The sequence below is a fragment of the Macrobrachium rosenbergii genome, chromosome 47 (genome assembly GCF_040412425.1).
Source record: "Macrobrachium rosenbergii isolate ZJJX-2024 chromosome 47, ASM4041242v1, whole genome shotgun sequence".
Classification (NCBI taxonomy): domain Eukaryota; kingdom Metazoa; phylum Arthropoda; class Malacostraca; order Decapoda; family Palaemonidae; genus Macrobrachium; species Macrobrachium rosenbergii.
In genome coordinates, this window is record NC_089787.1 from 44,207,182 (window position 1) to 44,234,760 (window position 27,579).

General features: G+C 40.8%; 1 protein-coding gene across 1 annotated transcript in view; it reads left to right on the forward strand.

Annotated features, from left to right (window-relative positions):
* Positions 1 to 27,579, forward strand: part of TfAP-2 (transcription factor AP-2) — a 163,495-nt gene that overhangs the window by 115,473 nt on the left and 20,443 nt on the right. The window contains 2 exon segments of the mRNA XM_067090750.1: positions 4,512 to 4,569; positions 11,030 to 11,225. Of these exon segments, the coding sequence (XP_066946851.1) occupies positions 4,512 to 4,569; positions 11,030 to 11,225 (254 nt within the window).

Below are 27,579 nucleotides of genomic sequence, written 5' to 3' on the forward strand. Positions count from 1 at the left end.
TGAATTACTGAACGTTGTCTGACAAGTACGTTACGCATTATTTATTTCTGTCCTGTTTTTTTTATGCAATTTGTTATCTACTTCTTAACAGACGCGTTTTGACTCTTGCCACATGAAGAAAGTACTTTAATATTTTAAAGTAATATCGCTTGCAAGGCTCAATACTAACCCACTTAAGGTATTGATACGAAGTTTGGAGTTTGATGATTTAAAGTTTAAAGGGGTTTGTGGTCCCCCCCTTCCCCCATGGTGAAGAGTGCCAGGGGTGTAGGGGAGGGGGGGGAAGGATGGTGAAAGGGGGCTGTGGAGAGAGGTAGAGAGAGAAAGAAGCAATATATGTGGCGGGACAGCGGCCGCCGCCTCCTCCTTCCCATGTTTGGCTGCATCACGTGTTTATCTTCTCCTTCTCGTCTCTTTCCCTTCGCTTTATTACCCACCCGAGGGCCCTCCAGCCATTTCGCGATCCGAACTCCCCCGGGGCCTCAACCCCTCACCTATGCCTTGGGGAATTATGACTCTTAGGGCCACAAGACACAAGAGTCAGTTTGAACCTCAAAGACCCCTCGGGCTTCGGGTATTGCAGCCCCTCAGGCATTGATTTATTGGCATTGCTGGCAAAATATGAAATCTACAGGAATCTGGTTGGGGAGCAGGCAACGAGAGCCTACTCCTCTCCCTCCCTCCCTCCCTCCCCCTCATTCCTCCCTTCTCCCAAGGCTTTCCTGCCCCCTATTTCCCCTTAAATCCCATTTAGTGGAGTGTTATATCCCCTCAATAATAGAACAAGATAGCGTTGAGAGGAGAGGACCTATGGGTCACCAGAGCTTCTTGTTACGTAAATTGATTAGTTTCAACTCATTTATAATGATTTCGGAACCCTTTCATCTCCCACGGTTTCCTCAAGTAGGGCTTCATGGAAAGGTGGGAACATTACGATACATTGTTACAGCTTTCATGTAATGGTTATTTGAAATAATAGGTCCCTGGTGTGTCTTGCTTTTCTTTTTTTTCGAAATCATTTCTTGGATTTTAGATAACTGTGAATAGCAATGAAACTTCTTGAAAAAAGCATTTGCTTGATTGTTTAGGTTTTCTGTTATAAGAAATTATAACAATTGTTATTTTATCTTCATTGATCCTATTCTTTTTTCGCCGCATTGCGTTTTGTAATAATCTTTCACGAAAAGCTCACAGACTGGATGATTTCGAATTCGAAATGTGAATTCTTGCTGCTTAAAGTTTGCCTGTTGTTATCCAGTCTCCTGAAAACCCCTTTTTTATCATTCACAGAAAATTCTATTGAAGTTAGAATTCCATGAAATGTTGATAACAAGTTCGAAACCTTAAGATGGCAAGGTAGCCAGAAGCGATGCAATTCACTCAGGAAGGTGGCATTGTGTTCCGTGTGACAGCTGCAGTTTTGAAGGACTGATTTTTATTTGACGTTGCTGTAACACAAGTTAAGATCAGCACGTATTTCAACAAAAGACAAGTCTAATTATGGCCCTCGATAGCCCTAGGGAGACCTGGCATTCTAGTCAACTAGTTTTCATGCGTATAATCTGGTGAATGGAAGTGATCTGACCTGCGATAGATTTATTCAGAAATTCTTATTATAAGAGATAAAAGGCCTCAGAATTTTGTAAGCGAATGATCATCGCGAGTATAACTCGAATTCAGTTTATTCCGGTCTGATGCAATTATCGATTCTTGTTCATATGCACTAAGCAATTGACGGTTTTAGGTATTGGATGGATTTTTCTTGTAGGGCGAAATGAGAAATCTTGAAGACCAAATAACCCGCCCCCTTACCCCTTCGCATTCTCTCTCTCTCTCTCTCTCTCTCTCTCTCTCTCTCTCTCTCTCTCTCTCTCTCTCTCTCTCTCTCTCTCTCTCTCTCTCTATATATATATATATATATATATATATATATATATATATATATATATATATATATATATATATATGTATGTATATGTGTGTGTGTTTGTGTATGTATGCATAATGGACCAGCCGACCTTCAAAAGGCTCGAGACCAAATCTCAGATGTACAAAAGCATGTAAAAACGTAAACAGCGCTCATGAACTTATGTAAGTTTGTGTGTTTGGTGTTCCCCATTACCACCTAATAGTAGAAGCACGAGTGCACTACGTAAATGTGTGTGTGTGTGTGTGTGTGTGTGTGTGTGTGTGCGTGCGCGTGTGTGCGCGCCGAAGCTTGTATACGAGTGTTTGCGAAGGGCATCAGGTGCGGAGAGAAAAATCCTCCTTAACAGAAGAAGTCATTACCAACGCCAGTTTTCTCACTTTTATTGGAAGAGATTTGACGCATTCGGTGAAAGGGAAATGCGAATGATAATAGAGGGTTAGTTAGAGAAGGAGGAGGGCGAAGGCGTGCTTATTTGAAGTAGCTGGAGCTCTTATGAGGATCTTTGTTTGGGGATTAGTGTCCCCCTTTTTATCCATGTTCTCTTTGAGGGTTATTGTAGTCTTGCTAATGATGTTCCTTGACGGAGGCACCTTTTTTCACCTGTCTTTGCAGGCCCTTTCGCTTCTTGCATTAACCCTCTTTTTCTCTCTTTTCTCCCGGTTCTAACAAAGATCCTGCTGCCTATCCGGTTGCAGTTCTTCAGCTCCCCCTCCTGTCGTTGGACGGGGAGCCTCACTTACTGGGAATTTTGTCGTCGATTCTTTTTCCGTCGCTTTCCATTGTGTTCATGCGTCCTCTTGATCTGATTTACATTGGCCATGCAATTCTTTAGAGTTACCTTCATTTGGATATAATTATCCCGTAAAGCCAGACAGCAAATCTAAACAACATTTCTTAAATGTTCTTTATTATCATGACCATTATTCATTTGCAAAAGTTCACTCATAAATAAATATATATATATATATATATATATATATATATATATATATATATATATATATATATATATATATATATATATATAAATTTCTGCCTCACATCGAGAGCAGAATCCAGGTCTTTCAAGTCCGAGTCCGGGGCATTAGCAATGTAACTGCTAATGTCCTGACTCGGACTTGAAAGACCTGGATTCATTCTCGATGTGAGGCAGAAATTTTATATATATATATATATATATATATATATATATATATATATATATATATATATATATGTGCGTGTGTGTGTGTGTATGTATGTATGTATGTATGTATGTATGTATGTATGTATGTATGTATGTATGTATGTATGTATAATCATAACTGCAAATTTAATGTTGCCCGATTATGCGGCGAATTCATTAAAGTATATTTTCACACTGTGAAACATCTAATTGCACGATTTGTCGAATGCAAGTTGATGAAAATTTTAAGAGCATAGACGAAAGCTTCTTAAACAATTGTTTTTATTTTGATATGCATCAGTAAATATTTTTTTTAATCTGTTTATGGACTCGTAAATTTTATTCCTTAGTGAAGAATGAACAAACTTTGTCGTGGCGTCTTCGAAAAAACGTAATTTTAAAATTCTTATACAATAAATATGTTTTGTCGCTGTGGAATTTTTTTTTTTTACTTCATAAAGTAAGATTAACGATGAACAATCAGGAAATAAAATTTGTCATTTTGGAACTGTAAAATCGTCCGTAACCATAATCAGTTTTTGTGATGTGATCTTGCGGTCGCGTTATGCGAAGCATACTGAAGTATTTACAGCTCTCTCTCTCTCTCTCTCTCTCTCTCTCTCTCTCTCTCTCTCTCTCTCTCTCTCTCTCTCTCTCTCAGCTTATGACTGTAATCACCTGCAAGAACTATCTGTAAATACATTCATTTTATGCATAGACTGCCCCACCTCTTGGCGAGTCTTTCCTAACTTTCGTGAAAAATGTTCTCCTAAGAATTCCCAACATCCGTAGCATTAGTTGTGTCTTCCCTGTAATGTTTATGATAATCTTGGATGTCGAATGTTTGTGGCTGTTGGAAAAATAAGGGCTTTGCATATTTTGTGTTTTCTTCTTCTTCTTCCTCTTTTCTTTTATTTGCATTCCCGCTTCTTTCAGTTGCTTTTTTCCATTTTTCTTATTTCTGATATTTTAGTTTTGGTCATTCCAAATTATAGCTTGTTCTCATCCCTTCATGTTTAGTACTGTTAGAAAGCATTAATTTGAATTGAATTTGTGAGATTTTCATATTGCTGCTGACCGTTTCCTGTGGAAATAACTGTAGCTGCACTGTCTCTCTTATCCAAACTTTCCTGTAGTCGGAAAGGAAGACATTAAGTGAGTTCTTGTAAGTGATGCTAAACTCGAAACATTTAGAATATAAATTTTCTCTTTGAGATCATGTGCTAACGATGAAAATCTATCTCAGAGCACATCGAAATATATTAACAATAAGCGTCACCCAGCTTCTTGGTCGACTTGATCGATATTTTCTGCTTCGTACCTTTAACAGACGTGAACGTATTTATTTACTGGCTTATTTAAGCTCATGCTGAAGACACATACTAATTACTTTCTAACATTTATGTCACCCCACAGGGAGTGTTAGAACCAGATACAGGCTTCACAGGAGACATCTTCAAACATGACAGTTTTGGTAAGTCTAACTAGTATTATGGCTAATAAATAAGGTGGTCGCTTGGAAATACCATCGTTTCTGCCACATTGCTCGACCGTTCCTGCTTTCATACCTAGCAACACTAAGATCACGAAGTTCTTTTTTTTATGCATGTTGCTCGCTGAATGCATACTTTTAAGTTGCTTAGTAGGTTGATCTGCATTTTATAAATGTCCGAAGAAAGTTTTCGTATTTCAATAGATAGATAATCAGTTTTTACATTACAGCTTAGAAATTATAGTTTGGGTTATTTGATTAGCCTTATGCTTAATTTTTTCATTGAGCTATGTAGTAGTAAATAATGAGATGATTTTGCCAGAATTCCAGAATGTAAGAGTTCATATACATTTTTTTGTAATAGTGTGCAGCACAAGCACGGTACAATTAGGTTTGTATATACTTGTGTTTGTGAGAGTGCGTTTGAAGGCTATCAAGCTGCTGTACCGGGTTAATGGAAAGTCAGGGTAGTATTAGAATTAACTTGTTGTATGATTTTACTAAGATAGTACCCATTCAGCCAGAAAATGATTGTAGGATTGTTGAAAGTTAATAGTATGTATATATATATAATATATAATATATATATATATATATATATATATATATATATATATATATATATATATATATATATAATGTTTGTGTGTGTATGTATGTTTGTATATAGACACACATAATTTGCTCACGAAATTATATATATTTTTGTTTCATATATTTATGTGCTTTCTTAAATAATATTTGGCACTCGTATGGGATGCTATAGTTTAAGAGCATGAGTTCGTTGAATATTTTAACACTTGGCAATCTCCTTTGCATGTGCTACTTAAACTGTCTTGATTAACTGCATGTCCATTCTTTTCTTGCTGGAAAATGACCGCGGAGTAAATTTCGCGTCGCGACCGTAAAAAATGTTGCAACTTTTAATACTCAAACGTTTCATTATTTCTGGGAGAGAGTGAGACATGACGCTTATTATCAAGAGCAGATGTTTTCTCAGTGATTTAATTCTGCCTCTATTCCAAAAGGAACCACGTCAGACTGGGCTCTAGAGTAACATTTTCAATAATATCCTAACCGGTCGATTGTTAATCTTTTTTCCAGACGAAAACTAATGATATTTTCTGATCCCTTTTTCAAGTGGAAACTACTCTTCTTCTTCTTCTTCTTCTTCTTCTTCTTCTTCTTCTTCTTCTTCTTCTTCTTCTTCTTCATCATGTCATTCTCCTCACGAGGCATCAGATAGGAAATACGTCACGGAGAGCAAATAATAAAAGTGGTTTTTCCCTAATTCTGAAAAGAAATAAATAAAAACCGACTCGAAAGGGATATTAATGGATATTAATGCCGAGCGAATAGAACGGGGTTATTGTTTGTCGTTTCCCAGACTGTGGGTATAATAATTAATTTGCCTTGTGCGTTAATGATATTTTGGCTGCATATTAAATGTCATATTACTATTTTGGAAATATGAAACATTTTCGAAGTGTGTGCAGGCTGCCAGATAATGTCACGTCCCTCTCAACGTTATCGGCAACTCGATAATATCGTTAAGTTTCCCCCAACCGCCACTTTCGCTATTTGAGTCTTTTCACAATCATGAAAGGGAGAGACCCTCGTCTTCTTGTGGTCCTGTTGCCCTCAAATACAGTCTGATTTTCTTCGTGTTTTACACTTCTGTGATCGATGACACAACTACGTAATAGCTGATTTATTCTTTATTCTTTCCGAGTTTATTTTCGTTGGCCTTCATTTAGTCCACCAGGCACTGCTATTTTTTGTCGTTGAATGATTCCTGTGTCTTGACTATTTTTTTTTTAGGTTTAAATTCCTGAACATTTTATTCATAAAGACTCTTAATACAAGAAAAGGCAGGATGGCGGGGCGAGATCCCCATGATTTCAATGTGACCGTCGTTATCAATACAACGAAGCCCTTCCCCTCGCTCACACCATCCCTCCCTCTCCCCACCCCCTTTTGCTTCGCTCGACCCCTCATTGTGATAACAAAATCTCATATCCTACAACACGAAACAATCCTTTGATCTTCCGGCCTTTATGAAAAAAATATTAAAACATGGGTATGACATTTTTCTACACGGCCGTTGTGTAATGGTTTTAGTTAAGTGAATCTCAAGAAGCAGAAGATTGCCTGGATCTCCGTCTGGAGATGATTTCTGTGACGGTCATTTTCTTAGATCAAAATCTGAGCATTGAAAGTGAACTTTCGATTTAGTATAAAGCCGATTTTGATGTCTCGAAGATTTATTTAATCTTTTTTGATGAACGGGAAATCATTTTGTTACCATTTTGAAAATGGGTGGATGGAAAATTTTTATTCGTTCAGTCAAATATTTGCGTTAAATATTTTTGTTAAAATGGTATTCAGAGTGGACTGATGTAACACTGTCCATTATCAGGCTATAGCCGATTTAAAAGTATACCGAAATGTGAAAACTGCATTTTTTTCACAAGGAAACATTTTTATTCTCGCGTCAAGTTTCTGAGAGAGGAGAGAAGAAATCTGGTATCCTGACACCTTTTATCCCTCTCGGATCATTTTTTCCCTCTCGTGGACGCCCAAGTTATCTCCCCTTTTTAATAGAGTTGGAGCGTCGAGTTACAGAAGCCCACTACTTTGTCTGTGGCGACCAGTCGATTGAACATTGAAAAAAAAATACAAATAAAAAGAGAAAGAATGAAATTGCCCTTCTCCATGCCCCATCTGCTACGTGGCCTTTCCTCCCTCCTACTCTCCTCCCTCCCTCTCCTAGAGTGATTCGCAACTCATCGGTCGGGTAACGACGGTCTTCCCTATTATTCCAGAGGACGAAAATATGATAAACAAGCGCTGGGCCTCCCGGTAATTCGCGACAGGTTCGGTGTGATCTTTGTTTAGGGAAGGCTCATGCTAGACTTGGGGAACGGAGGTAGGGGACTGGGGAGGCCTCTAAGGGAAAGGGGATTATGATGAGGGGTTGGGGGTGCCTTTAGTATCGTTGTGTCTGTGTACGGAATTTTCGGGGGGAAAGTGTTGGGGGTTCATAGTTAGATTTACATATATTACCATGTTAAAAGGTCGCGCGAGGTTCAAAACACGGAGCTAACCTCCCAGAAGACAAAAGGAATAAAATGGTCCAGTTGACAACCATTTTTTAACTCCGGAGGGTTTACGCCTCTCTCTCTCTCTCTCTCTCTCTCTCTCTCTCTCTCTCTCTCTCTCTCTCTCTCTCTCTCTCTCTCTCTCAATGGTTTCCCTCCACGGATGATGGGGAAATTATTTTGACCTGGCCTTTGCGTGGGACATGATGGTGATTGTCTGCGGACAGTTCCTCTTCGCTGGCCCAATGAAATGCGTCTCCTAATTCATGGAAAACAGACGAAAGGTCCTTTATGGCGACCCTTTAGCGCTTTGGATAACTGTTCGAAAGATTCCTTGAAACCTCTCTCTCTCTCTCTCTCTCTCTCTCTCTCTCTCTCTCTCTCTCTCTCTCTCTCTCTCTCTCTCTCTCAAGCGACTTGAGCTTAAAATAACGACTTGATAGTGTTTTTATGTTGATTTCGTGGATGGTAATGTGAAATGTGAGTTTTTTTTTTATCTTGTGAGGAATTTCGAGCCGAGATATTTTTCTGCCCTTAAATGAACGTATTTAGAGAATGATGAGTTTAGTCTCGCCCCTCTTTGCTTTCCTTCCTACATCAGCGTTGAATTCAGTGATGTTGATTTTCTCTCAACAAGTATGCTTAATTTTTTCTAGTGTTACCTTTCGTTTTGCCATGGAATTGGAGGCCTAGAAAATTTAACGATGCTGAGAAAGAGATAGAGAAAGTTGACTTTGTTCCTAGCCTGTTGTCCTGGTATACTCTTCCTTCCCCTCTACCTCCTGGAAAAAGTCCCTCATTCCCTCCATCTCCTCCTCCTCATCCTCCCCCTCCCCCTCTTGGCCAATATCCCATCGCCATGCCCCTCTTCCTACCTCTCGGCCGATATCCCTTCGCTGTGGCCCTCCTCTTCCTCCTCCTCCTCCTCCCCCGCCTCCTCCTCTACCCGCATTACTCGAGTGGCTGACATTTTTGGGATTTTAATTAAAGTGCTTAGTTTTGGAAACAAATTATCTGCATGAGTGGGTGCGGCCCCACCCCCACCGCCACCACCACCACCACCCCTGGCTGCTGCCGCTGCTCTCTTGCTCCAGCTGCCGGACGGCGGCGGCTGTGCTGCCAGGAATGCCGGAGCCGCGCGCGCTCTCTCTCTCCCCCAACATTTTTTAGCTGGGAATTCTTTGGTCGAGTTTTGATTAAAGGGTTTCTTAGGGTAATTAAGATGTTAACTTTTCACCCGGGATGTAATTGGGACAAGATTTTATAAGAATCGTTTAGGCAGACGAAGAGGGATGGCAAGGCGCTGGTGTGTACCAGGGCCAGTTGTAGGGGAGGGGCATGTTGCACTAGAGGGCTTTCCCCCTCCCCCTGCCTCTGTATTTCAGTTTGGATCTTCTTACGTCTTCCACACGAAATTTTTGCTGCCCTACAGCAACGCCGAGTGCAACCGAGTACCGCATTCCCTTCGGAGTATGACATTGCGTCATGAGCTTTCTTGTTATCAACACTGGATCCATTGATTAATTGCTTTCATCCCAATGGCAAAGTATTACTTTTCATTTAGTTATTGCTGTCAGCAGTGAATTACGTAGCCGATGAAAGATTTGTCTAAAAGAAGATATTTATTATCCCAATACACCATTCACTGGTTTACTGATAGAAGAAAGTAATTCGAAAATAAATGTAAACCAACAACTCGTCATCATTTCATAAAGAAGCAGAATTTTCACATTCATTTCATAAATTTGATGGTTTTATTGACAATATTTTCTGTCTCCAAGCGTAGATTTTGGACTAACAAATTTAAACCAACTGATGAACAAATGAGCGGCCCTGAAAGAAATATTATTAAACCTTAGGTTTCCGGGTACTGTACCTTGAAACGTTAGCTTAGCATTATGTAAAGAACTAAGAGAGCTGTTTCAGTCATACTTGCCACGGACTGGCTTAAAACTAGTATTACATAAAAACTATAAGAGAAAAACACTTTTGTTATAAATAGAAATTGTTAGACAATCGTTTACAAATTTTTGTTCTAATTTCAGTTTTGGAATATATAGGTTCTAGTATTAAGAATCTTTACTTTCGAGACCAAAACAGTCAGCAATAAGAGCCCTGAAAATCTGTGCCACTTGACCATAAATAGAGAGGATTTTAAAATACTGACATCTAGAAATGAACAGGAGCTTAGAGTATCAACTACTAACCCAGGTCATCACTTTAGGAGATGAATACCTCTGTGTGAGATGTATTTTGCAATGACTCCTGATTCATGATTTTCCCAATCTCTTCGGAATTTGCTCATTGATATCGGAATATTGCTCGCTGTGATATACGAGAAAACAGTCGAGTTGGAATTCAAGATAACGGCATTGGCTGGAATAGCGATGTACCTATGATTTTCAGTCGAACAAAAAATGCCGTTAGAGCTGTATATACCAGAAAATGTTGATGATATTGACGAGTTCTTCAGCAGTGTCAGCTTTTCTTAGGACAGCGGCGTAATTTGTGATAACTGAACTTACAAGATTTAGCAGCGGTTGAAAGTCAAGTTAAAAAGTTCATGTCAGAATGACTGGATAAGGGAGTCATTATCGGTATTTGCTACTTTTCCAGTACCCCATATAAAAATGGGTATAAAAGCACGTTAAAACGAAGAAGATGGTATGATCTCGATACTCCCTGCTTCGGGAGGGAAATGTTTTTAAACTTGTACGCTACTACACCAAGGAAACCAGTTGTTAGACGAGGCCGATCTCTCCCTCACGCACACAAACACAGTTTCTTATTCTGATGGATTTTTTCTCCTTTAGATGTAGCATCAGTTAAACAGCTTCGTCACTGTCTCCAGATAAGGAATATATCAAGCAATGCACATACCCAACCCATTATTAGTATATTTGCACCTAATACAGCATTTTATACGCTTTCTGTGTCTTAAAGTGATTTGCGTTTTATTTTATTCCGTACGCTTGTTTCTTTTTTAGTGTTACATTTCGAAAAATTTTGCACTGGATGTTCGAAAAAACTCTCAAAACGAGCAGTCTCACCCTCTTTGACTCTGAGCCAGTTCTATCATGGCTGTTAATCTGTATCATTTTTTTGTGTCTGATTATAGTCGTTTCTCCACTCTGCCACCGTCCCTTTCCCCGTCACTGTCCTTAAGTGTCCCTGGCTCCAGAAAACCTCTCCTCCCATTTAGTGCTCTTGTTTCCCGTTTCCATTCCGTCCATTACACTGTCACGCGCACTCTCCTCCCCCCACCCCAGACTCGCCCCTCATCCCCCCAAAAAAGAATAATCCTCCCTTGGAGATGGCTGAAGGAAGCCTCCGTGTTACAGGCAAAATGGGAGACATGATGATGAAAGAGAACATGTTGGGCACAGCTATGCCCACCGACGTCTTCTGCTCGGTTCCCGGTCGTCTGTCCCTCCTCTCTTCCAACTCCAAGTACAAGGTGACCGTCTCGGAACTCCAAAGGCGTCTCTCGCCCCCGGAGTGCCTTAATGCATCTCTACTGGGAGGCATTCTTCGAAGGTAAGCCGCCCTTGCCTTACCCCCTTCCCCACCCCCTCCCCGCTTACCACCTCCGACGAAGCCTAATGACGCATTACTTACTCAACGTCCCTTTGACTTACGGCAAGGAGAGGCGGCGTTAGTAAATCCACCCCATCGTGACTTCTGCGTCCATGTGTCACCTTCGACGAACCGAACCTCGCCCTCAGTCGCCTCCGGAAATCCCTCCGGGTCGTCATGTCCTCCTTTTCGTCACTCACTGAAAGACTATGTATCGTGTCGTCTGTTTTCTCTAGGAATTCTGGCTTGTTATACGTAGCAGGTTTCATGGAACATTTTGCAACAACGATATCGAACGGTCGGTAGTTCGAAGGTTTGGGGGGATGAAAGTGGTTACGGTGATGGGTTAGTAGCATGTTTGTCCTTCTCTCTCTCTCTCTCTCTCTCTCTCTCTCTCTCTCTCTCTCTCGTTTCATTATGGTTATATCTTTCTGCATTTTAGTGTGGGTTTTAACTCGAACTTTTCTTTTGCATGGGTGCAACTGCAAGTTTATATGGCAGCCGTGTTGTTTCAGTAGACAGTAGATTAGTGGGTAGCTTAATTTGACAAGTAACACGTAGTGGCTGTTGTGTTTATATGAAGTAACTTCACTGAAGTTGTCCCTAGATATTGTGTAGCATAGAGTACAACTTTTGTTATAAAAAAAATTCAGTTTATTTTCCCCTTTTTGTATTATTGTCAGCCCTAGCTCCAGTCGGTGGCTTTTGTTGAAATTTATCTGTATTTATATATTTTTATTTTAGATATTAAGTATTGGTTTCACAAAAATACCTCGACCTGTGTTTTGCTTTCAGTCTTATTCACGGTCTTTGTTCAGTAGAAGTTTTCCATAGAAAGTTAGCGTACTCAATCTGAGAGAAAGGAAATGAGAAATTCTTAGAGATAAGCGAGTCACGAGGTACTCCTTGAAATTCTTGGCTTCTTGGTTGGTGTCAGTGCAGTGACGGTGGTGCGTGTGGGTGTAGCAGTTGACTCATGTCAGAAGGGGCCGGGGTTTTGGGACCTGTGAAAGAGCTTAGAGAGAGTGTGGTATGTGTTGCAGGGCTCAAGAGTGAGAAGGGCATGGGTCTGTCAACGATGCCCTCTGGGAATGACGTGTTCTGCTCGGTGCCTGGCCGTTTGTCCCTCCTTTCCTCCACCTCCAAGTACAAGGTGACAGTGGCGGAGGTTCAACGCCGCCTCTCGCCGCCTGAGTGCCTCAACGCTTCCCTCTTAGGGGGCGTCCTCCGAAGGTAAGACCATCTCCTGCATCCCAAGTACCTTTGCCACATCTCCCTTAGGTTTACAATTACTTTAATGAGTTTAAAATACCATAAGGATTGACTTTTAAAATAAGATTATTTTGTCTTGGCAAACATTTCTCAGGTATATTTTGTAATTTAGATCATTTCCCAGGTAAGTTACTGTATTATATGCGGTAGGCATCTACTGAATGGTTAAGATTTATTCTTTCAACAATTGCCGAATAGTGTTTCGCCAACAAAACTTTTATTACTTTTAAAAATATATGATTTTATGTTTTATATATTGTTAAATATGCAGTTGAAAAATGTTTTCCTCAGGAAACACTTATTGCGAATTTCTGCCATAAAAAAGATAATTGTAGACAAGCAGAAGCTGGATATTGCATTCCGAGCCAAGTAGCAGTTGCACACACGAGGGGTTGGGGAGGGGAGGGGGGTTGGGGAACCGCCCTAGGAGGGGAAAAAACCGATCGCAGAGACCAAGTACAGTAGTCGGTCGTCTTGGAGATTTGCACAGGGTCGCTCGCTCAGACGACTACGACAGGGGCTAAACTTTGCCACCCTCCTGCGTCCTCCCACGTGGTGCCCATGTGGTCATTGTGACTGAAATGGCGGAGACCTGGTTAACGCGAAACGTAGGTAGGTGGCACGGATTTTCCGTCAAAGGTGGTATTGAACAGTAAATCCGTCAGTAGTACAGGAAATCTGTAACTTTGCAGCTGACGAGAATTTTTCTCAAGGAAGCAGTGCAAGTAACTGTTAAACATTTTTTTTTTTTTTTCATGTTTCTAGCTCTAGTAAACATACTGCTTGATGTCAGAATTGACTATTTCATTATGATTTTGGAATATTTTTTGCGTCACGTGATGCACAAGGGGAAAAGACCGCAATAAATAACCCTTGAACTTGCCTCGTGTGCGTTAGGTGAACACGTGGAGACGACTAACAGCAACAGTAGCTCTGTTTTAGGGTCAGCAATCTCCTGCTTTCACACACAACTCCCCGAAGATCGAAGTGGCAGAAATGCTCCTTTTCCTCGGAGATGTCGGCAGAGGCATTTCCGTTTTTCCCTCTTGCAAGGTGTCGTAGTTAAGGATAAGGATGAAGAATGCGAGAGGAGGAAATAGAAAATTGCAAAGTTCTTAAGGCCAGTGTAATTTATGTGTGATTAATGTAATTAGTATGTCATAACCGTTCGAAAGTATTTCCACCTAGGTTTTTATTGTCATCATGCATTACATTATGCCTCTTGCCTCCTTGTTTTTACATGATCTCCCTCTCGTAAAACTACATTTATCTTTTCACGTTTCGATTCCTCTTTCTTGTTATATGGCCCTTTTTTTATCGTCTCTTCCTCCCCCTTCCCCTGTCCTCCATTACCGGATATTCGTCCACTTCTCGAGTCTTAAATTGTGCGAAACACCGATTACCCCCGACGACCTGCGACGTCTTGGCCGTGGTTGCCGACTCTCCTCTCGCAGACTATGCGGGACGCCTTGACTGAAGTTCACTTTCATTGAGGATAACACTAACAGTGTATACCTTCTGTTTCCCCAAATTACTTGCTGAATGTAACTCCAGAACTAACACGTAACCGTTGTATTGAAAGTCCTCTCATAAGGGAAAAGGAAGGAAGGATTCGAATGAACAAGGTATGTACGTAGGGGTGTTGTTCGGCCATTACAGGTTTTAGACGCCGTTTGAATAAGGGTGGAATTACGTTGTCAAGCAGACTTTAGGGATAGTCCCGTGGAGGTGCTTTTCATCACGCTATAGAGTTAGTCGACCGAGAAGTTGTAAACAAAGCAGTAAAGAAGCGATAATTATTGTTCCCTGTAGAAGTTCTGAATAGGCCTATCCAGAACTGTTGAACCATCTGGGCATCGTTCTGTACAGCTTTGAATAATGGGAAAAGATTTTCTCTGGTCAGCAAATACCAAGATTAGAAGGCACAATAACGCATGACAAGTTGGAGATGCAAGGTATCCGAAATAGACCATTTGCTATTAATTCTTATACACTATGAGATGAGGTCGACGTTCTGTTATCAGAGGTTGGAAGGAGATTGATTTTCACTTCTTTCCAGAGTGACAACGCATAAAATGGTTTTATTTACTTTTTCGTTAATAAATGCATTTTTGTTCGTAAATAGAAATATTAATTAAGGCATTCTATGTACTTCTTACTAAAGTTATTCGATATAGCTCTAAAAGCTCTTCTGAGAAAGCATTACCGTACAGTATTCTTAGTTTATCTCTGCAAAAAGGTGGGTGGTTTCGAATTTCAGCTTCCATGAATAACAGTATAATAGTACAGTATTTAATAATCATAAACAATTTTTTTCAAGACGCTTGCAATGAATATCCTTGTTTGACATTGTTGCAAACTCCAGAAATTCCAGTACTTCGTACAAAGATTATTCCGAAATACAAAATGACCAACTGACTATTCTGGCACGTGGGTATTGTTTCATATGAAACGCAGGTCATTGATAGAGAAATATTATGCAAATATTGCATCACTCTTTTTTGCTTACTTCTCTGTTAAGCAAAATTTCTTTATGGTTTGAAAATTTGAGAGAGGTGATTTCTTGACGACAGTTCTGCTGCGTGGAACGGCTTCCCAGCAAAGATATAGTGATAAAACAATGATTTTTCAGCTGCCCTTAAATGAAAAACCGTGACTCTACGTATATACTGTATAGTAGTCCCGTTTTGCCCACAAATTCTTCTTGTTGCTTCTGTTGCAGGAACCAAATCAATTTTAGGTGAGAGATCAAGAGCCTTTTACTTCTCCTCCAATTTCCTCTGCCACCTGGTGTCTCGAGTGGGCACACCGTCCTCCCTCCACATATGATTTGTGTTACTGTCATCAAAATCATCAAGACAGTTTTGCGGGAGGGGTTTCGGTACTCACCAAATAGTGATCCTCTGTTCCAAGTAATACTCCTGTATTCCTTAGATTTCTCTTTGTTTTAATAGATGTGAGGCAGGCACTTTCATCTGTGTCTTCCAGTGCCAAAGGATTTGAAAATTCGATTTGAGAAGACTGGTCTCCTAGTCCATTTCATTCGCACGTCCATATTACCTTTTGATGGGATACTACTTAGCCACGTTATTAACTGGCTTCCAAGCACTATTTTTCGCAAGGGCTGTCAGTACCATTTATTCATGTCATTATGTTTATATTCAGATACTATATTTCTCTCAGACTGACACGAGATTTTGTAGTCTTTGTCGTGGAGGTACGGTTTTAGGTCTGATAGCCATACAGTTTTTGTATTCCTTAAGTCAGGATACCTCTCTCTCTCTCTCTCTCTCTCTCTCTCTCTCTCTCTCTCTCTCTCTCTCTCTCTCTCTCTCCGACAAGAAGGGTTGTTGAGGTTGAATGTCATGTTGGATGCATTAGAGCTAATTTAGGTGTTTATGGTCTTGGGGTGATTGGTGGGGGAAGGGAGAGTGTGGGAGAGAGAATGAGTGGGATCATTGTGGGCAAGATGGGATTAGGAGAAGGGATAGAGTTTGTAGATGATGGACTTCTGCTAGGGATTGGGGGAAGATGGCTTGGGATGGGGAAGTACGTGTGTGTAGCGAGGGAAGCAGTGGTAGGGGGAGGGAGGTGACCCCTGCGGTTGAGCGGGTCAAGGTGGAACTTATTACCTCCCTCCTGTTGCTTCGGTCACTACTCTGGCCTTTGCCTCCTCCTGACTTAGGAGGAGGATGTGTTGAACCTTGGAAAAGGACTGGCTCACTCTCGGATGTTTCTTGATTGCACGGCGAGTGACTTCTGTCGAGATTTTCAGTGAGTTGTCGATCAAGAATTTCATTAGAGCTCGGCATCGGGCGGCGGCAACCCGTGTGCTCGTTTTTGTCTTCTACCGACGTTTGCCTTCGCTACAGAAGAATTGCAGCGGGGGAGGGAGGGAGGGGAGGGCGGTATCTCACGCAGTATTCACGCACTTGGCAACCATGTTACACATCCTCAAATCGCTGTTGGCCACAGGTGCCTTGACGCCGCAGGTGCATATACCCCGGGTGACTCTTGAGGTGAAGTCCCCAAGGGCTGATATTGCCTGAGCGAGGTGTGGGCACTGCCCCCTTCCCCTCCTCCCTCTCTGAATTGCGGTGGCCAACACTGCATCATTATTACGTAGCCCCGTGAATCTTTGGCCGACCGTCATTATGGGGACCCAGAGAACCGGCGTACCAGCACAGTACCATGTACCTTGCACCACTTACCTCTAACTGCCGTCCAAAAACGACCTCGGGTACCGTCAGTCGTCCGAGATTCTGTCATTTTCTGTTGGGATTTTGCAAGTACACTAGTTTGACTCTTAGTGCTTCTCCAGCGTTGTCCTTTACTATTTAAAATTGAAATTATGAATTAATTAATGATTTTGTTTGCTTCGGTACTAAGGCAGGACGCCAGTGCATCTCTCAATACGTCAGGTGCGTTCCATTAGTGGGAAAAGTTACCAAAAATGAATCCCATATGAAGCTCAAAAAGGGAGTGTTTCATTTCCGCGTGTAGACAGACGATGGCGCGAGTTAGTTTCTTTTAATGGCGATAGGTTTTAACAGAGACCAGAACTTGAAGGGCTGTGAAGGGAGTGACGGAGGGTTGTTTGAAGGGGGGGGGACACCAAAGTTGTATCTGTGAAGGCCCACACCCCTCAATTACCCGTCATAAGGCAGTGGTTGGGGCAAGAGGCCTGCCGTAGAAACCCACTTCTTTGAACATTATATCCCTTCAGTACACGGCAAACTTCACGGGTTAAGAAGTCGGCCTGCTAAGGCTCCCCGTTTGAAGAGTTGGTATCTTGTTTAGAGGGAATATCTTGTGAATTAATCGTCACTGACCATGAAGTATTATGATGGTAGTAAATCGCTGAATATCTTTTTCCTTCAGGTTTATAGTCCATATCTCTACTTATAACAGTAGTGCATGAAGGCATTGATGCATTCGTTTAATTGTCATAATTTCGCATTAATCCGTGATATTATTTGACTGCTGCCCTTCTTGTAAGACTGCTTACCTTTCAGGGCGTGTAGATTTTTATGGTGTATTTTTAAATGTTCCTATTCAGGATGAAGTGTAATTTTGTCATAGGTAAGCGTGTTATAGTGTTGAATTTCAGATCATTACACCGTTAGCCGATCTCCTTGGAGTCTTCCATCATGAATCAAAGCTAAATTACACGTCTTGTCTGTATAGCAGCCAGCGCGCCAGTATTTTATTTACGGCTCTTGGTCCTACCTCTAGGTAAACGAACGTTGCCTTAGTATGAGAAGATTATTCGGAATTCCTTCCTCTTGGAACTAATTCTCTCTCTCTCTCTCTCTCTCTCTCTCTCTCTCTCTCTCTCTCTCTCTCTCTCTCTCTCTCCACTATGGGAAAGAGATCTCATTTCAAGACTACCCTCTAAGTTGTTTATAGTGCCTCTACCGGGCAATTCAGTAAAAGACAAGTGATTGACATATGCCTTTGGTTTTTAAGGTTTCTCCTTGGATAGCCTAGCAAGTCTTGGAGGCACCTCTTTCCATGTCACTCCTTGTGACTCGGACATGGAACCCGTGTTAGCTTGCGTATCAATATGTTACTGAAGAGTAGAGAGAGAAATGGGAGTTGGTTATGAGAAATAATGGGACATATATGTGATATAATAAAATGAGCCGAAAGTAGTGTGAAAACTCTAAGTTTAATTGATAACAGGAATCAGTATGGTCTTTCCGATACCGCATTGTAAATATAGATTGTAGTTTTGGACATAAATATTGTTAATATTGAAAAGCAATAATAAATATTTGGGTTAGTTTGAATCCCTAATAAGTGTCTTACTTACCATTAATAAAGCAGTGCAAGATTGCTTTGAAGAGATAAATATACAAGCCATCGTAGTTATTTTAAACGTATAGATGTTTTTTCTTCTATTTTTCCAATAAATGTTCTCTTATTCCCTCTTCTTCTGGACAAGCTTCCCGCTCCCTTCTTCGGGCCGAAGTTTTTGAAAGTTAGGAAAATTGTCTGTGGAACGTTGGAGTGGGTCTCTCTCCCCGATTTTGCTACTTTTTGTGTGTCATCGTTCCGAGAAATGTATTTTTTGTCGTATGATGAAACTGAACATGTAGCCGATTTTCTCGAATGCCTGGTCCACATTGCCCAGTTTTGTCGTCAGCATTCGTTTTGTGTGTAAAGATCGAGACTATTACTACGTTAGCTATCGCACAGCGCCTTTTTTTCTAATAAGTACAAATCTCGTACAATTTTTGATTAGTTATAATTTGGTGATATCATTTACCCAACTTTTCACCCATATACAGGATTTTTTAAGATATCTCTTCGAATTGCGGAAATAAATCTTTGTGTTGAACTTTGCAAATAGAAACGTGATCCATTTAACTTCAGTTTTACAAGGGATTTAATTTTTGGTATTTATTTTTGCAAGCTTTGCGCTTTATAGTTTTCATGAGTATTCTGTTCTGGACGATTGTCTGTTTCAAGTTTTGAAGGAACAAAAAGCGCTCTGACATCCTAAATCTGCGTAGACGCACGCGTTTCCGTACCACTGTATATGTGCAATTGTGGCTAATTGAAGTATTTTAATTGAAGCCTCAAAAAATTTTCAGCCTTCCGAAAGTAATTTAGCCGTCTGCCTGTCATAAAAGGCTAAATTTATGGTCTTTGGAACAAGTCTGAGGCCCCTGCGTGTCCAGCTTTGCTGATGATGATGATGAAGAACAAGTAAAAACTGACCCAAGCCAGCATCCGAGTCTCCTGGTCGCTGCTCTAGTCAAGATTCTCCTCTCTCTCTCTCTCTCTCTCTCTCTCTCTCTCTCTCTCTCTCTCTCTCTCTCTGTAATGTATGTATGTATGCATGTATGTATGTATGTATGTATATATATATATATATATATATATATATATATATATATATATATATATATATATATATATATATATATATATATATATATATATATATATATATATATATATATATATATATATATATTATCTGTGTGTGTTGTGTGTTTGCTTCATAAGTTTTCCTACCGCTATTTTGATAAAGCGCATCCATATATTCGGTGACGCTTTTAAGCGCAGTGTTAAAGAACAAGTAAAATGTAGATTGAAACTTTTGTTCAGGTGTGTATTAAGCTGAACAGTTGATGGATGCAGTTTTCTCTCGGCCGAGAATAAGGCGAGTTTTTAGGAGGCTCTCGCTCTGTTAAAGTGAATATATTATTACACCGAATTTTTGCAAGATAGCTTTCTTTCGTGGGTTTGCACAGCTACCGCGTTCTTATGTCAGATTGCTGGGATGTTCTGTTAGGCATCGTAAAGCTTGTCGAATAGTGATTTTATTTTGTTGACCCGGTGACTTGTTCTCACTGTCATGTTGAAGAGCCGCTGTTCGCTAAGGCTAAGAACGCAGTCTCTGCTGATGGCGTTCACTGCAACGCAGGAGGAAAGTGCCACATTTCTGATATCCCAAACGCCAGAACCGCAAACCAATTGCAGTCCGTAAGGCTGGGCGTGGTCTCTTGGTTGTATTTAAGTGACGATTCATCACTAATCAGCGAAGACAAATAATCCAAGCACCTCATCTTGTTGGATATATATTAAGATATTCTCCTGATAACATTGAATAAATTTGCAGTCATTTGAAATCGACAGAGTCGTTTCAGTCACTAGTTGATTTTATCGCAGCTTTGTTTACAACCTTTTTTGGAGTGCTTCTTTTTCTTTCTTACAGTCACACTTACGTAACAAGGTTTATTTAAATGTTTGTTAAATTTTCCAGTAACAAGACAGAGTAAAAGCCACCTGAAATACAGTCAGGTCTCATAAGCCCCTTTATTTAATGCATCCAACGAAAAGCATTGCTGTGTAGAGGTGAAACAGAACAGAGGCACTCTCACACAGAGACGTAGAGAGATGAGACATGTGGGATGAGGTATGTTAATATAGATCTCAAGACATTATTGTATTGTATAAATCAACGGCTACTCTGTATTCTATCAACGGCATAAGGGTATTGTACGGCTGATGTGCCCTTTACTGTAGACAGGAAAGTATAATGTTATGATCCCAAAGCATGTAAAGATGTACGAGAGAGAGAGAGAGAGAGAGAGAGAGAGAGAGAGAGAGAGAGAGAGAGAGAGAGAGAGAGAGAGCAGTGGACGTACGTACATCACGCGCGTCACCTACCTTCAAAGTATTGATTGATGAGTGTCCCTTGCCGGCTGAACACTCTAGCTTGGATGTTGACAAAACAACTGAATGAAATAACAAGGATGGATCTGTGCGTAGCGCTTGCTGGCTCTGGAAGCGGTTGCTTTTCACACTGGATCATGAAAAATTCTGGCTACCGTAAGTTAAATAATGAACAAAAGTGATGGTGTCTTATAAATCTCTCTCTCTCTCTCTCTCTCTCTCTCTCTCTCTCTCTCTCTCTCTCTCTCTCTCTCTCTAGTCAAGTAAGGTATCTCAAAACGAATACCATTGTGCGTTTATCGATCTCAAACGAGTTTCAAAATCGTTCCCGAAAAGTGGATTGGACAAGTTTTAAAATGGGATTGAGCTCGTCACATAAGGGCGCGTGGAAGAGGGTAATCATGGTAGCAATTGGCGCCATTACTACCTATTGTTGATGGGTAGATCTGCTCTTTCCCCCCTCGCTCTTCCCCCACCCCCTCTTCCCTTTCCCTTCCGTCGTCCTCGTTGTGGTCATCGTTATCGCGGATGATGATAAATTTAGCCGTCAGGATGCGTCGGATAAAAATTGCATTTCCTAATGACCGAAGGTTTCTTTGTAGGTGATTCAAGACGTCGTGACACTCGTGTTCCACGTTCCTTAATCGAGAAGGTGAAGCGAGAGTGAATAGCGGAGTTTTTATTGTTATTATTGTCGTTTGTTTTACAACCGTTCACATTTTAAGATTCTCACTTCTGTGCAAGGAAGGGGAAGGCAGAGAAGGCCGAGTGGGTGGAAGCAACAGGTAAATCTCGGACCGAGTGACGCCTCGTGTTCGTCTCCTAAGGTGTTTTCAGTCAGAATGACGCTTACAGCGTAACGGGGGACCCTTATGTCGAAATTTACTTTGCGTTAGTTTCCATCACTATACCCATATTCGTTCTTTCATTAAGTAGGTCGTAAAACAGGATCGTTCGCTTCGTGCAGCGATTTCTTTTTAAATGTTTATTTTTACCAATATTTCTATAAAAAAAACATTGCCAGTCTAGCACGTTAAAACCCAAATACTTGAAAAGAAAAGCTGCGGTTCTTTGGTAACAAGAGTTTGGTGGGGCGATTCATCTATTTTATAAAATTCCTTATGTTAATTTTCAGTGTAGGACCATGCAATTTAATGATATGAGAGAGAGAGAGAGAGAGAGAGAGAGAGAGAGAGAGAGAGAAGAGAGAATCCTCGTGCGCACGAGATGTTAACCTCCTAAGAGTGTTTACATAAGCGTTTTATTTCCCTCCCTTCTTATCACCTCACTGTCCTTAAGAGGGCCACCATCTGTTTGTTACTCGATGCACGCGGAGGCCGCCTATTCCCTCCATCCTTCAAAACCGTAATTTGACTTGGGCGGATCTGATAGGGCGCTTGGGATTAGCAATGACATTCCTGCTTATGCGATTACCGGGGGCGTGATACGTATCCCGCCCCCATCCAGTTGCGTTCGGGGCGTAGGGGCCAGCGGGTTTAAAATGGAAGGCTAATCTCCTCAATTAGCGCGTGCATATTTGATTCTAACCCGCTGCTGTGGACTGAACCGACGACGCATCCAGGAACGCTTCTGCTTTCGCAGTGCGGGAGACTTTGAAGGAATTAACCTGCCAAGCCCATCAAATGGAAATGACATAACACAGAACACCGTTATTGTAAACGAAATCGGTGAACCTTGATTACCCAGCATTTTGTACTTGTTGATGACCTGATTGGAGTAGATGGTGTCTGAGAGAGAGGTCGTCAACCTTAGGCGGTTAGTTGGATGTTGCCTTGGGCATTTCGCCACCTTCAGCAAGAGAACTGATGTACAACTCTCTCCCTGAAGTGCAGTCATTCTGATGTTTTGAAAGCCTCTTCTTTCAAGTTTGTCATTTTATTATAATTCCTGTGAGAGTAAAAAAAAAAAAAAACACTACACATTTGACTTTTAATATTGATTATCTGTTCATATTTTAGTTTTGTTTAGTACAGTCAGTACGACATTTCAACATCCATTTATAACCTATGTTACTGAGCATAGCCCCACCCTAATATTTACTTAGAATCAGTTTTAATAGTGGAATCCTTGTTTTGAATGTAATTGGGTTCTTTTTCAGTTTTTTATTCAACAAACTGCATAGAGTAAGGATGAACACCCAAGAAAAGTAGAATCTTGGTTTTTATTTTCTGTGCGGTTAACTCTTGTTTGTTAAACAGTAATAGCGTGGAATGAATTAGTTTCATGAAAACATTTATACTGGCGTATTTAAGGTGTGTTTCCAACAGTTTTTGATGTCACTGTCATTTCAGACAATCTAGAGATTAAGTGAAAATGTTTCCATCTACACTATACACTTTCTCTTTGCCTAAAGACTTCCGTTTTCCGCGTCAGCCGTTCCCTTTTAGAGCATCCACATTTAACACCATCTTACTAGAAGCTAGGTATTTTTTTTTTTATGTACGACAAAAAATCGCCCCACTGCTATTGAAAGACAGGAGCAACAGAAGTCAGCCAGGACGTGATACAACGGCCGGTGACACTGGGTGTTGAGGACTGAGGTTTCCCCAGTCATATCGTCACCCGTTATTACGCCCAATAAAATGTTCATTATCGAAGACGCACAGGTAGATAAGACAAATTAAATTGCTCCCGGGCAGAAAGACACCGCCGTTTCTAGCAGTCTTGTTTTCTTGTTTGGATGGGTATAGACGGAGAAAGTAAAGGGGCATAAAGAGCTAGCTGAATGATGATAGCGCGATTTGTTTTCCAGATCACTTGGAATAGTAGTATTTAAAACTGTGGTCAAAATATTGTCATTTCCACGTGTGATATCAAATGTTCGTCTCACAAGACTTTTCGCTTCTCTCGTTTTACTATTGAAAGCGATAGCGAAGGGAAACCATTCATTTACCCCGATATATTAGATCATTATGAGGAATCCTCCACTTCATTGGAGGAGCTGGGGAGGAGGGGGAAGGGGTGACGGAGAGTCGGTGTTGCGAGGGAGGGTGAGGGTGGGGGTCGGTGGGCAGGCTGGCAGAGAATTAATAACGCGCCACCACCAATTACATCCCATCGTGCGTTCGGAGACACTCAAGAGATAGGAGACGGCGGTGTTTAGGTGGCTACTCTTTTTGGTCTTCGTTATGTGCTCCCGGGGAATGATTGGACGGCGTTGAATGGCCATTTTGGCCTGGACTCCCTTGATAGCTCCCGCGAACTATAAATAAAAAGTGCTTGCGTTGGCTTCTTGAATCATGAGCAGTTCAATTGAGAGGAGATCACTGCTATTGTTCACTGAGAGAGAGAGAGAGAGAGAGAGAGAGAGAGAGAGAGAGAGAGAGAGAGAGAGAGAGGACCACTGCCTCTGCTGGGCTTTGATTAATGTCCAATAAGCATAAGAGGGCTTGGCCTGCGTTCACACTATTATTATGGACCATTTGCCATAGCGGACTTGGGTCGGGCGCAGCAATTCGTTTCTCAAGAAGTGTTCACTATCTCTTAAGCTAGACAGCCTATCTTCTCAAGTGTCTGCTCATTTGGCGATCTTCTCTTATTTTCTTTTCTTCTCAAGCAAACCGACTCGGTAATGTGTAACGTTGTGTGGATTTTTTTTTTTCTGATTACTTGGCAGCACTTCCATCGGCTTTAGACTCAGATTATTTTCCGCGTTAAAATAGTCCAGAGAATGAGTTCTTCCCAATCTGCAGAAAAGAGAACCTCTGTTTTCGTGACGCCTTTATCACCCGGTTATGTTTTGTCGGAAGTTAAAAACATGCAGTTTTCAAACATGGTTTCCAGCATTTGTTTATGCACCTGTTGAACAGAAGTCACCCGTAGAATTTGCGGCTGCTGCTTATCATGGAAACACCCTTCCCCCCGCCCTTTTTCTCTACAATGTTTTTGCTACGTTTTTTTGTAGTTAGCGTTTTTGATAAATGATCAGTGTACATGTCATTTTTTATGCTATTTAAGACCCCTAAAATATGGCGTAAAATCATTACATAGTGTGAGTTGTCAGTGAAATTATTTTTTGTTTTTATACTGTCAGTTTAATAATGTCACCCCCTGGCCCATAAACAAGCAAAAATAAATAAATAAAATAAATGATGGTGCTTTCATATTATAAGGCGTATTCTTGGAGTAATAATAACTGCAAAACATGTAGTGTGTGCAGCGCTGTAACATCCGAGAAGAGAAGTTAAGAGATTCGGAAGAGCTAAATTCATAAGAAGATGAACCAGGTAACAAGAGACTAGTGAATAGGGAAGGGAGGAAGCTTTTGAAACTGAAAGTATGATGTAACCGGAAAAGCGATGGAAATTTGTAGTTGGTGCCACCAGGGGGTCAAGTTCAAGGAGGTGGCAGGGAAGTGTCAGGAAGGCCAAGGTCATGGTGCCACCTTTGACCTCTGGCACATTTGACATCACCCTCGTAACTTTTGCTAACAAGTCGCGCATTGAAGGGTTTCCTTTTCACTTGATGGTGCGGGGTAAGTCATTTAAGGTATAATTTGAAGGTTAATTTGTTAAACATATTACTTAATGGATATATGAAATAGTTTTTTACAGTTATTGTAGATAATCACCACAGGTACTGTTATTAGTCCATACACCTTACGTAAATTTAAGTGCAAATCCACTGCAATGGAAAATTCGATATTTATGGCAAAACTCCTGTGACTACTGCAATGGGAGCCAGTCAGGCCCCAGTGTGCAGGCTCATATGAACGGCTTGAGAAATGTTCATCAGTACGTTTAGCGGTTTAGTGGCAATGTTCATTGCAGTGTAAGCTTTGACAACTTCGGAAGTCTTGTTGTAACCTTGACGTGTGTTGAGCATATATCAAGATCGGTTGTATAGTATTTGCAACAACTTGTAGCCCGAATGACATTTTACGGATGCTTTACTTGTCGAACTTCATACTATCGGATGGTGAGGTACAAGCACAGTTAATTATAAACTTGCCATGCCACGACAGTTTTGGAAGTACTGCACTCCTATTGTGGCAGGAGAATTACCGGAGATGCCGACAATTGTCGAGCTCGTCGTCGCCTTGTCATTGTCATTGTTCGGCCGCTCCTGGCTGCTTTTGTCGTCAGTCAAATGAAGCATGATGCCGCGCATTTTCTTCGTTTTCCCTGGCATCCTTCGGGACCTCGTGGTTCAGATGCTATTGTCTCCGGTCAGGTAGGTTCGGCGCTATGATGATTTATGAAACATTGTGATGGACGAGAGGAACGGTTGTCTTTTTTCTACCCTTTCTGTTAACGTGCACCTCAGATGGGACCGAATCATCTGGGTAATGTAAATATGCAAGAAAATAACGTCTGGCGAATTTACTTCGTGTAGAAACCCACATCCTAAATTTCTACAAAGAGTCTTTAGATTTAGATGACTGAGAAAAGGAGCGAGAAAGGTGGAAATGAGTTATGAATGAAGTGGATACTGGTCAGATTTCCGTAGGACGGTCACTGTGACGAGTATAAAGCGCTTACTTTTTTTTTGTTTTTTCCTACGCAACAGTCGTTGAGAGTAGAGTGTACAGTAGGTATCATTGTAGTTGTCCATAGGCTACAATTGAAGAAGCAGGAGGCGAGGTGTGAGAGGGAACCTGGTTGCACAAAGGATCAGGAGGTGACTTTAATTGTTTGATAAGCTTCTTCGCAGCACCGGAAAGGGAGATGAGGTAGAACCGGCTCTTTACCGCCAGGTGTCGATGGGAAAGGGGGAGTGAAAGAAGCGGTGACTGGTGGGGAAAGATGGCGGGGGAGGATGAGTAAGTGTGGGATGGGGGTCACCGCAAGGACATCATAACCGTGAAGTTAGCATTATGGGCATACGTGCCCTTGGGCGGGGGTGCCACTTAGTACTTCGTAGTTACTGCAGCTTCCAGGTTTTTATTATTATTTTTTTTTTTAGCTGCCGTTTGCCTGCAAATGGAAACTTGCTTCAAACTATTAATTTTCGGATGTCGTTATTTCTTGCCTTCTCATGGGATCGACAGTCGGGTATTGACTAAGGATGCTGCACACAACAAAGATCCTGCACTTTCCCGCTACCCCCCCAATCCCCGTCACTTCTTCACCCCCTTCTGTCTCCTCCAGCGTCTCCCACAGGAAATGGAGTATTACCTCCTCTGGCCGACACCTGTGACCTTTGCAGACCGCCTCTCTGCACGCTATGATACCCTTCCCTTCTTACCACTTCAGTTTTCTTTCCCAGTTGCCCTTACTTGGTCTCTTTATATGTAAGTGTGATGTATGTATGTACAGTATATGTATGTATATATATATATATATATATATATATATATATATATATATATATATATATATATATATATATATATATATATATATATATATATATATATATATATATATATATATATATATATATATATATATATATATATATATATATATATATATATATATATATATATATATATATATATATATATATATACAGTATATATACATACATACACACATATATACATATACATATAATATTGCTTCAAAAATTATTTTTCTTCATTATTTTTGCTTTCAGTCCCTTACCTGCCTCGCGTTGTCTGTGCTTCTCCAGTAGAAGATTTCTGTTTTTTCATCCTCTTGAAAGTTTCTAAGTGGAACTTGTCCCAAAATTACAAGTTGTGCTGTATTCATTTTCCTATTTTTTTTAATCGAGTTAGCGAAATAATAGTATAGCTCTCTCTGACGTCACAGGAGTCAAGTGAGTTTTAGAAAGGTTTAGATTGAATTTCGTTCGCAGAATATTCACTGTACTTGTAAACCATTATGGTTCAGGCTCAAGTTAACGATTAACATGAGTTGAAAACTGA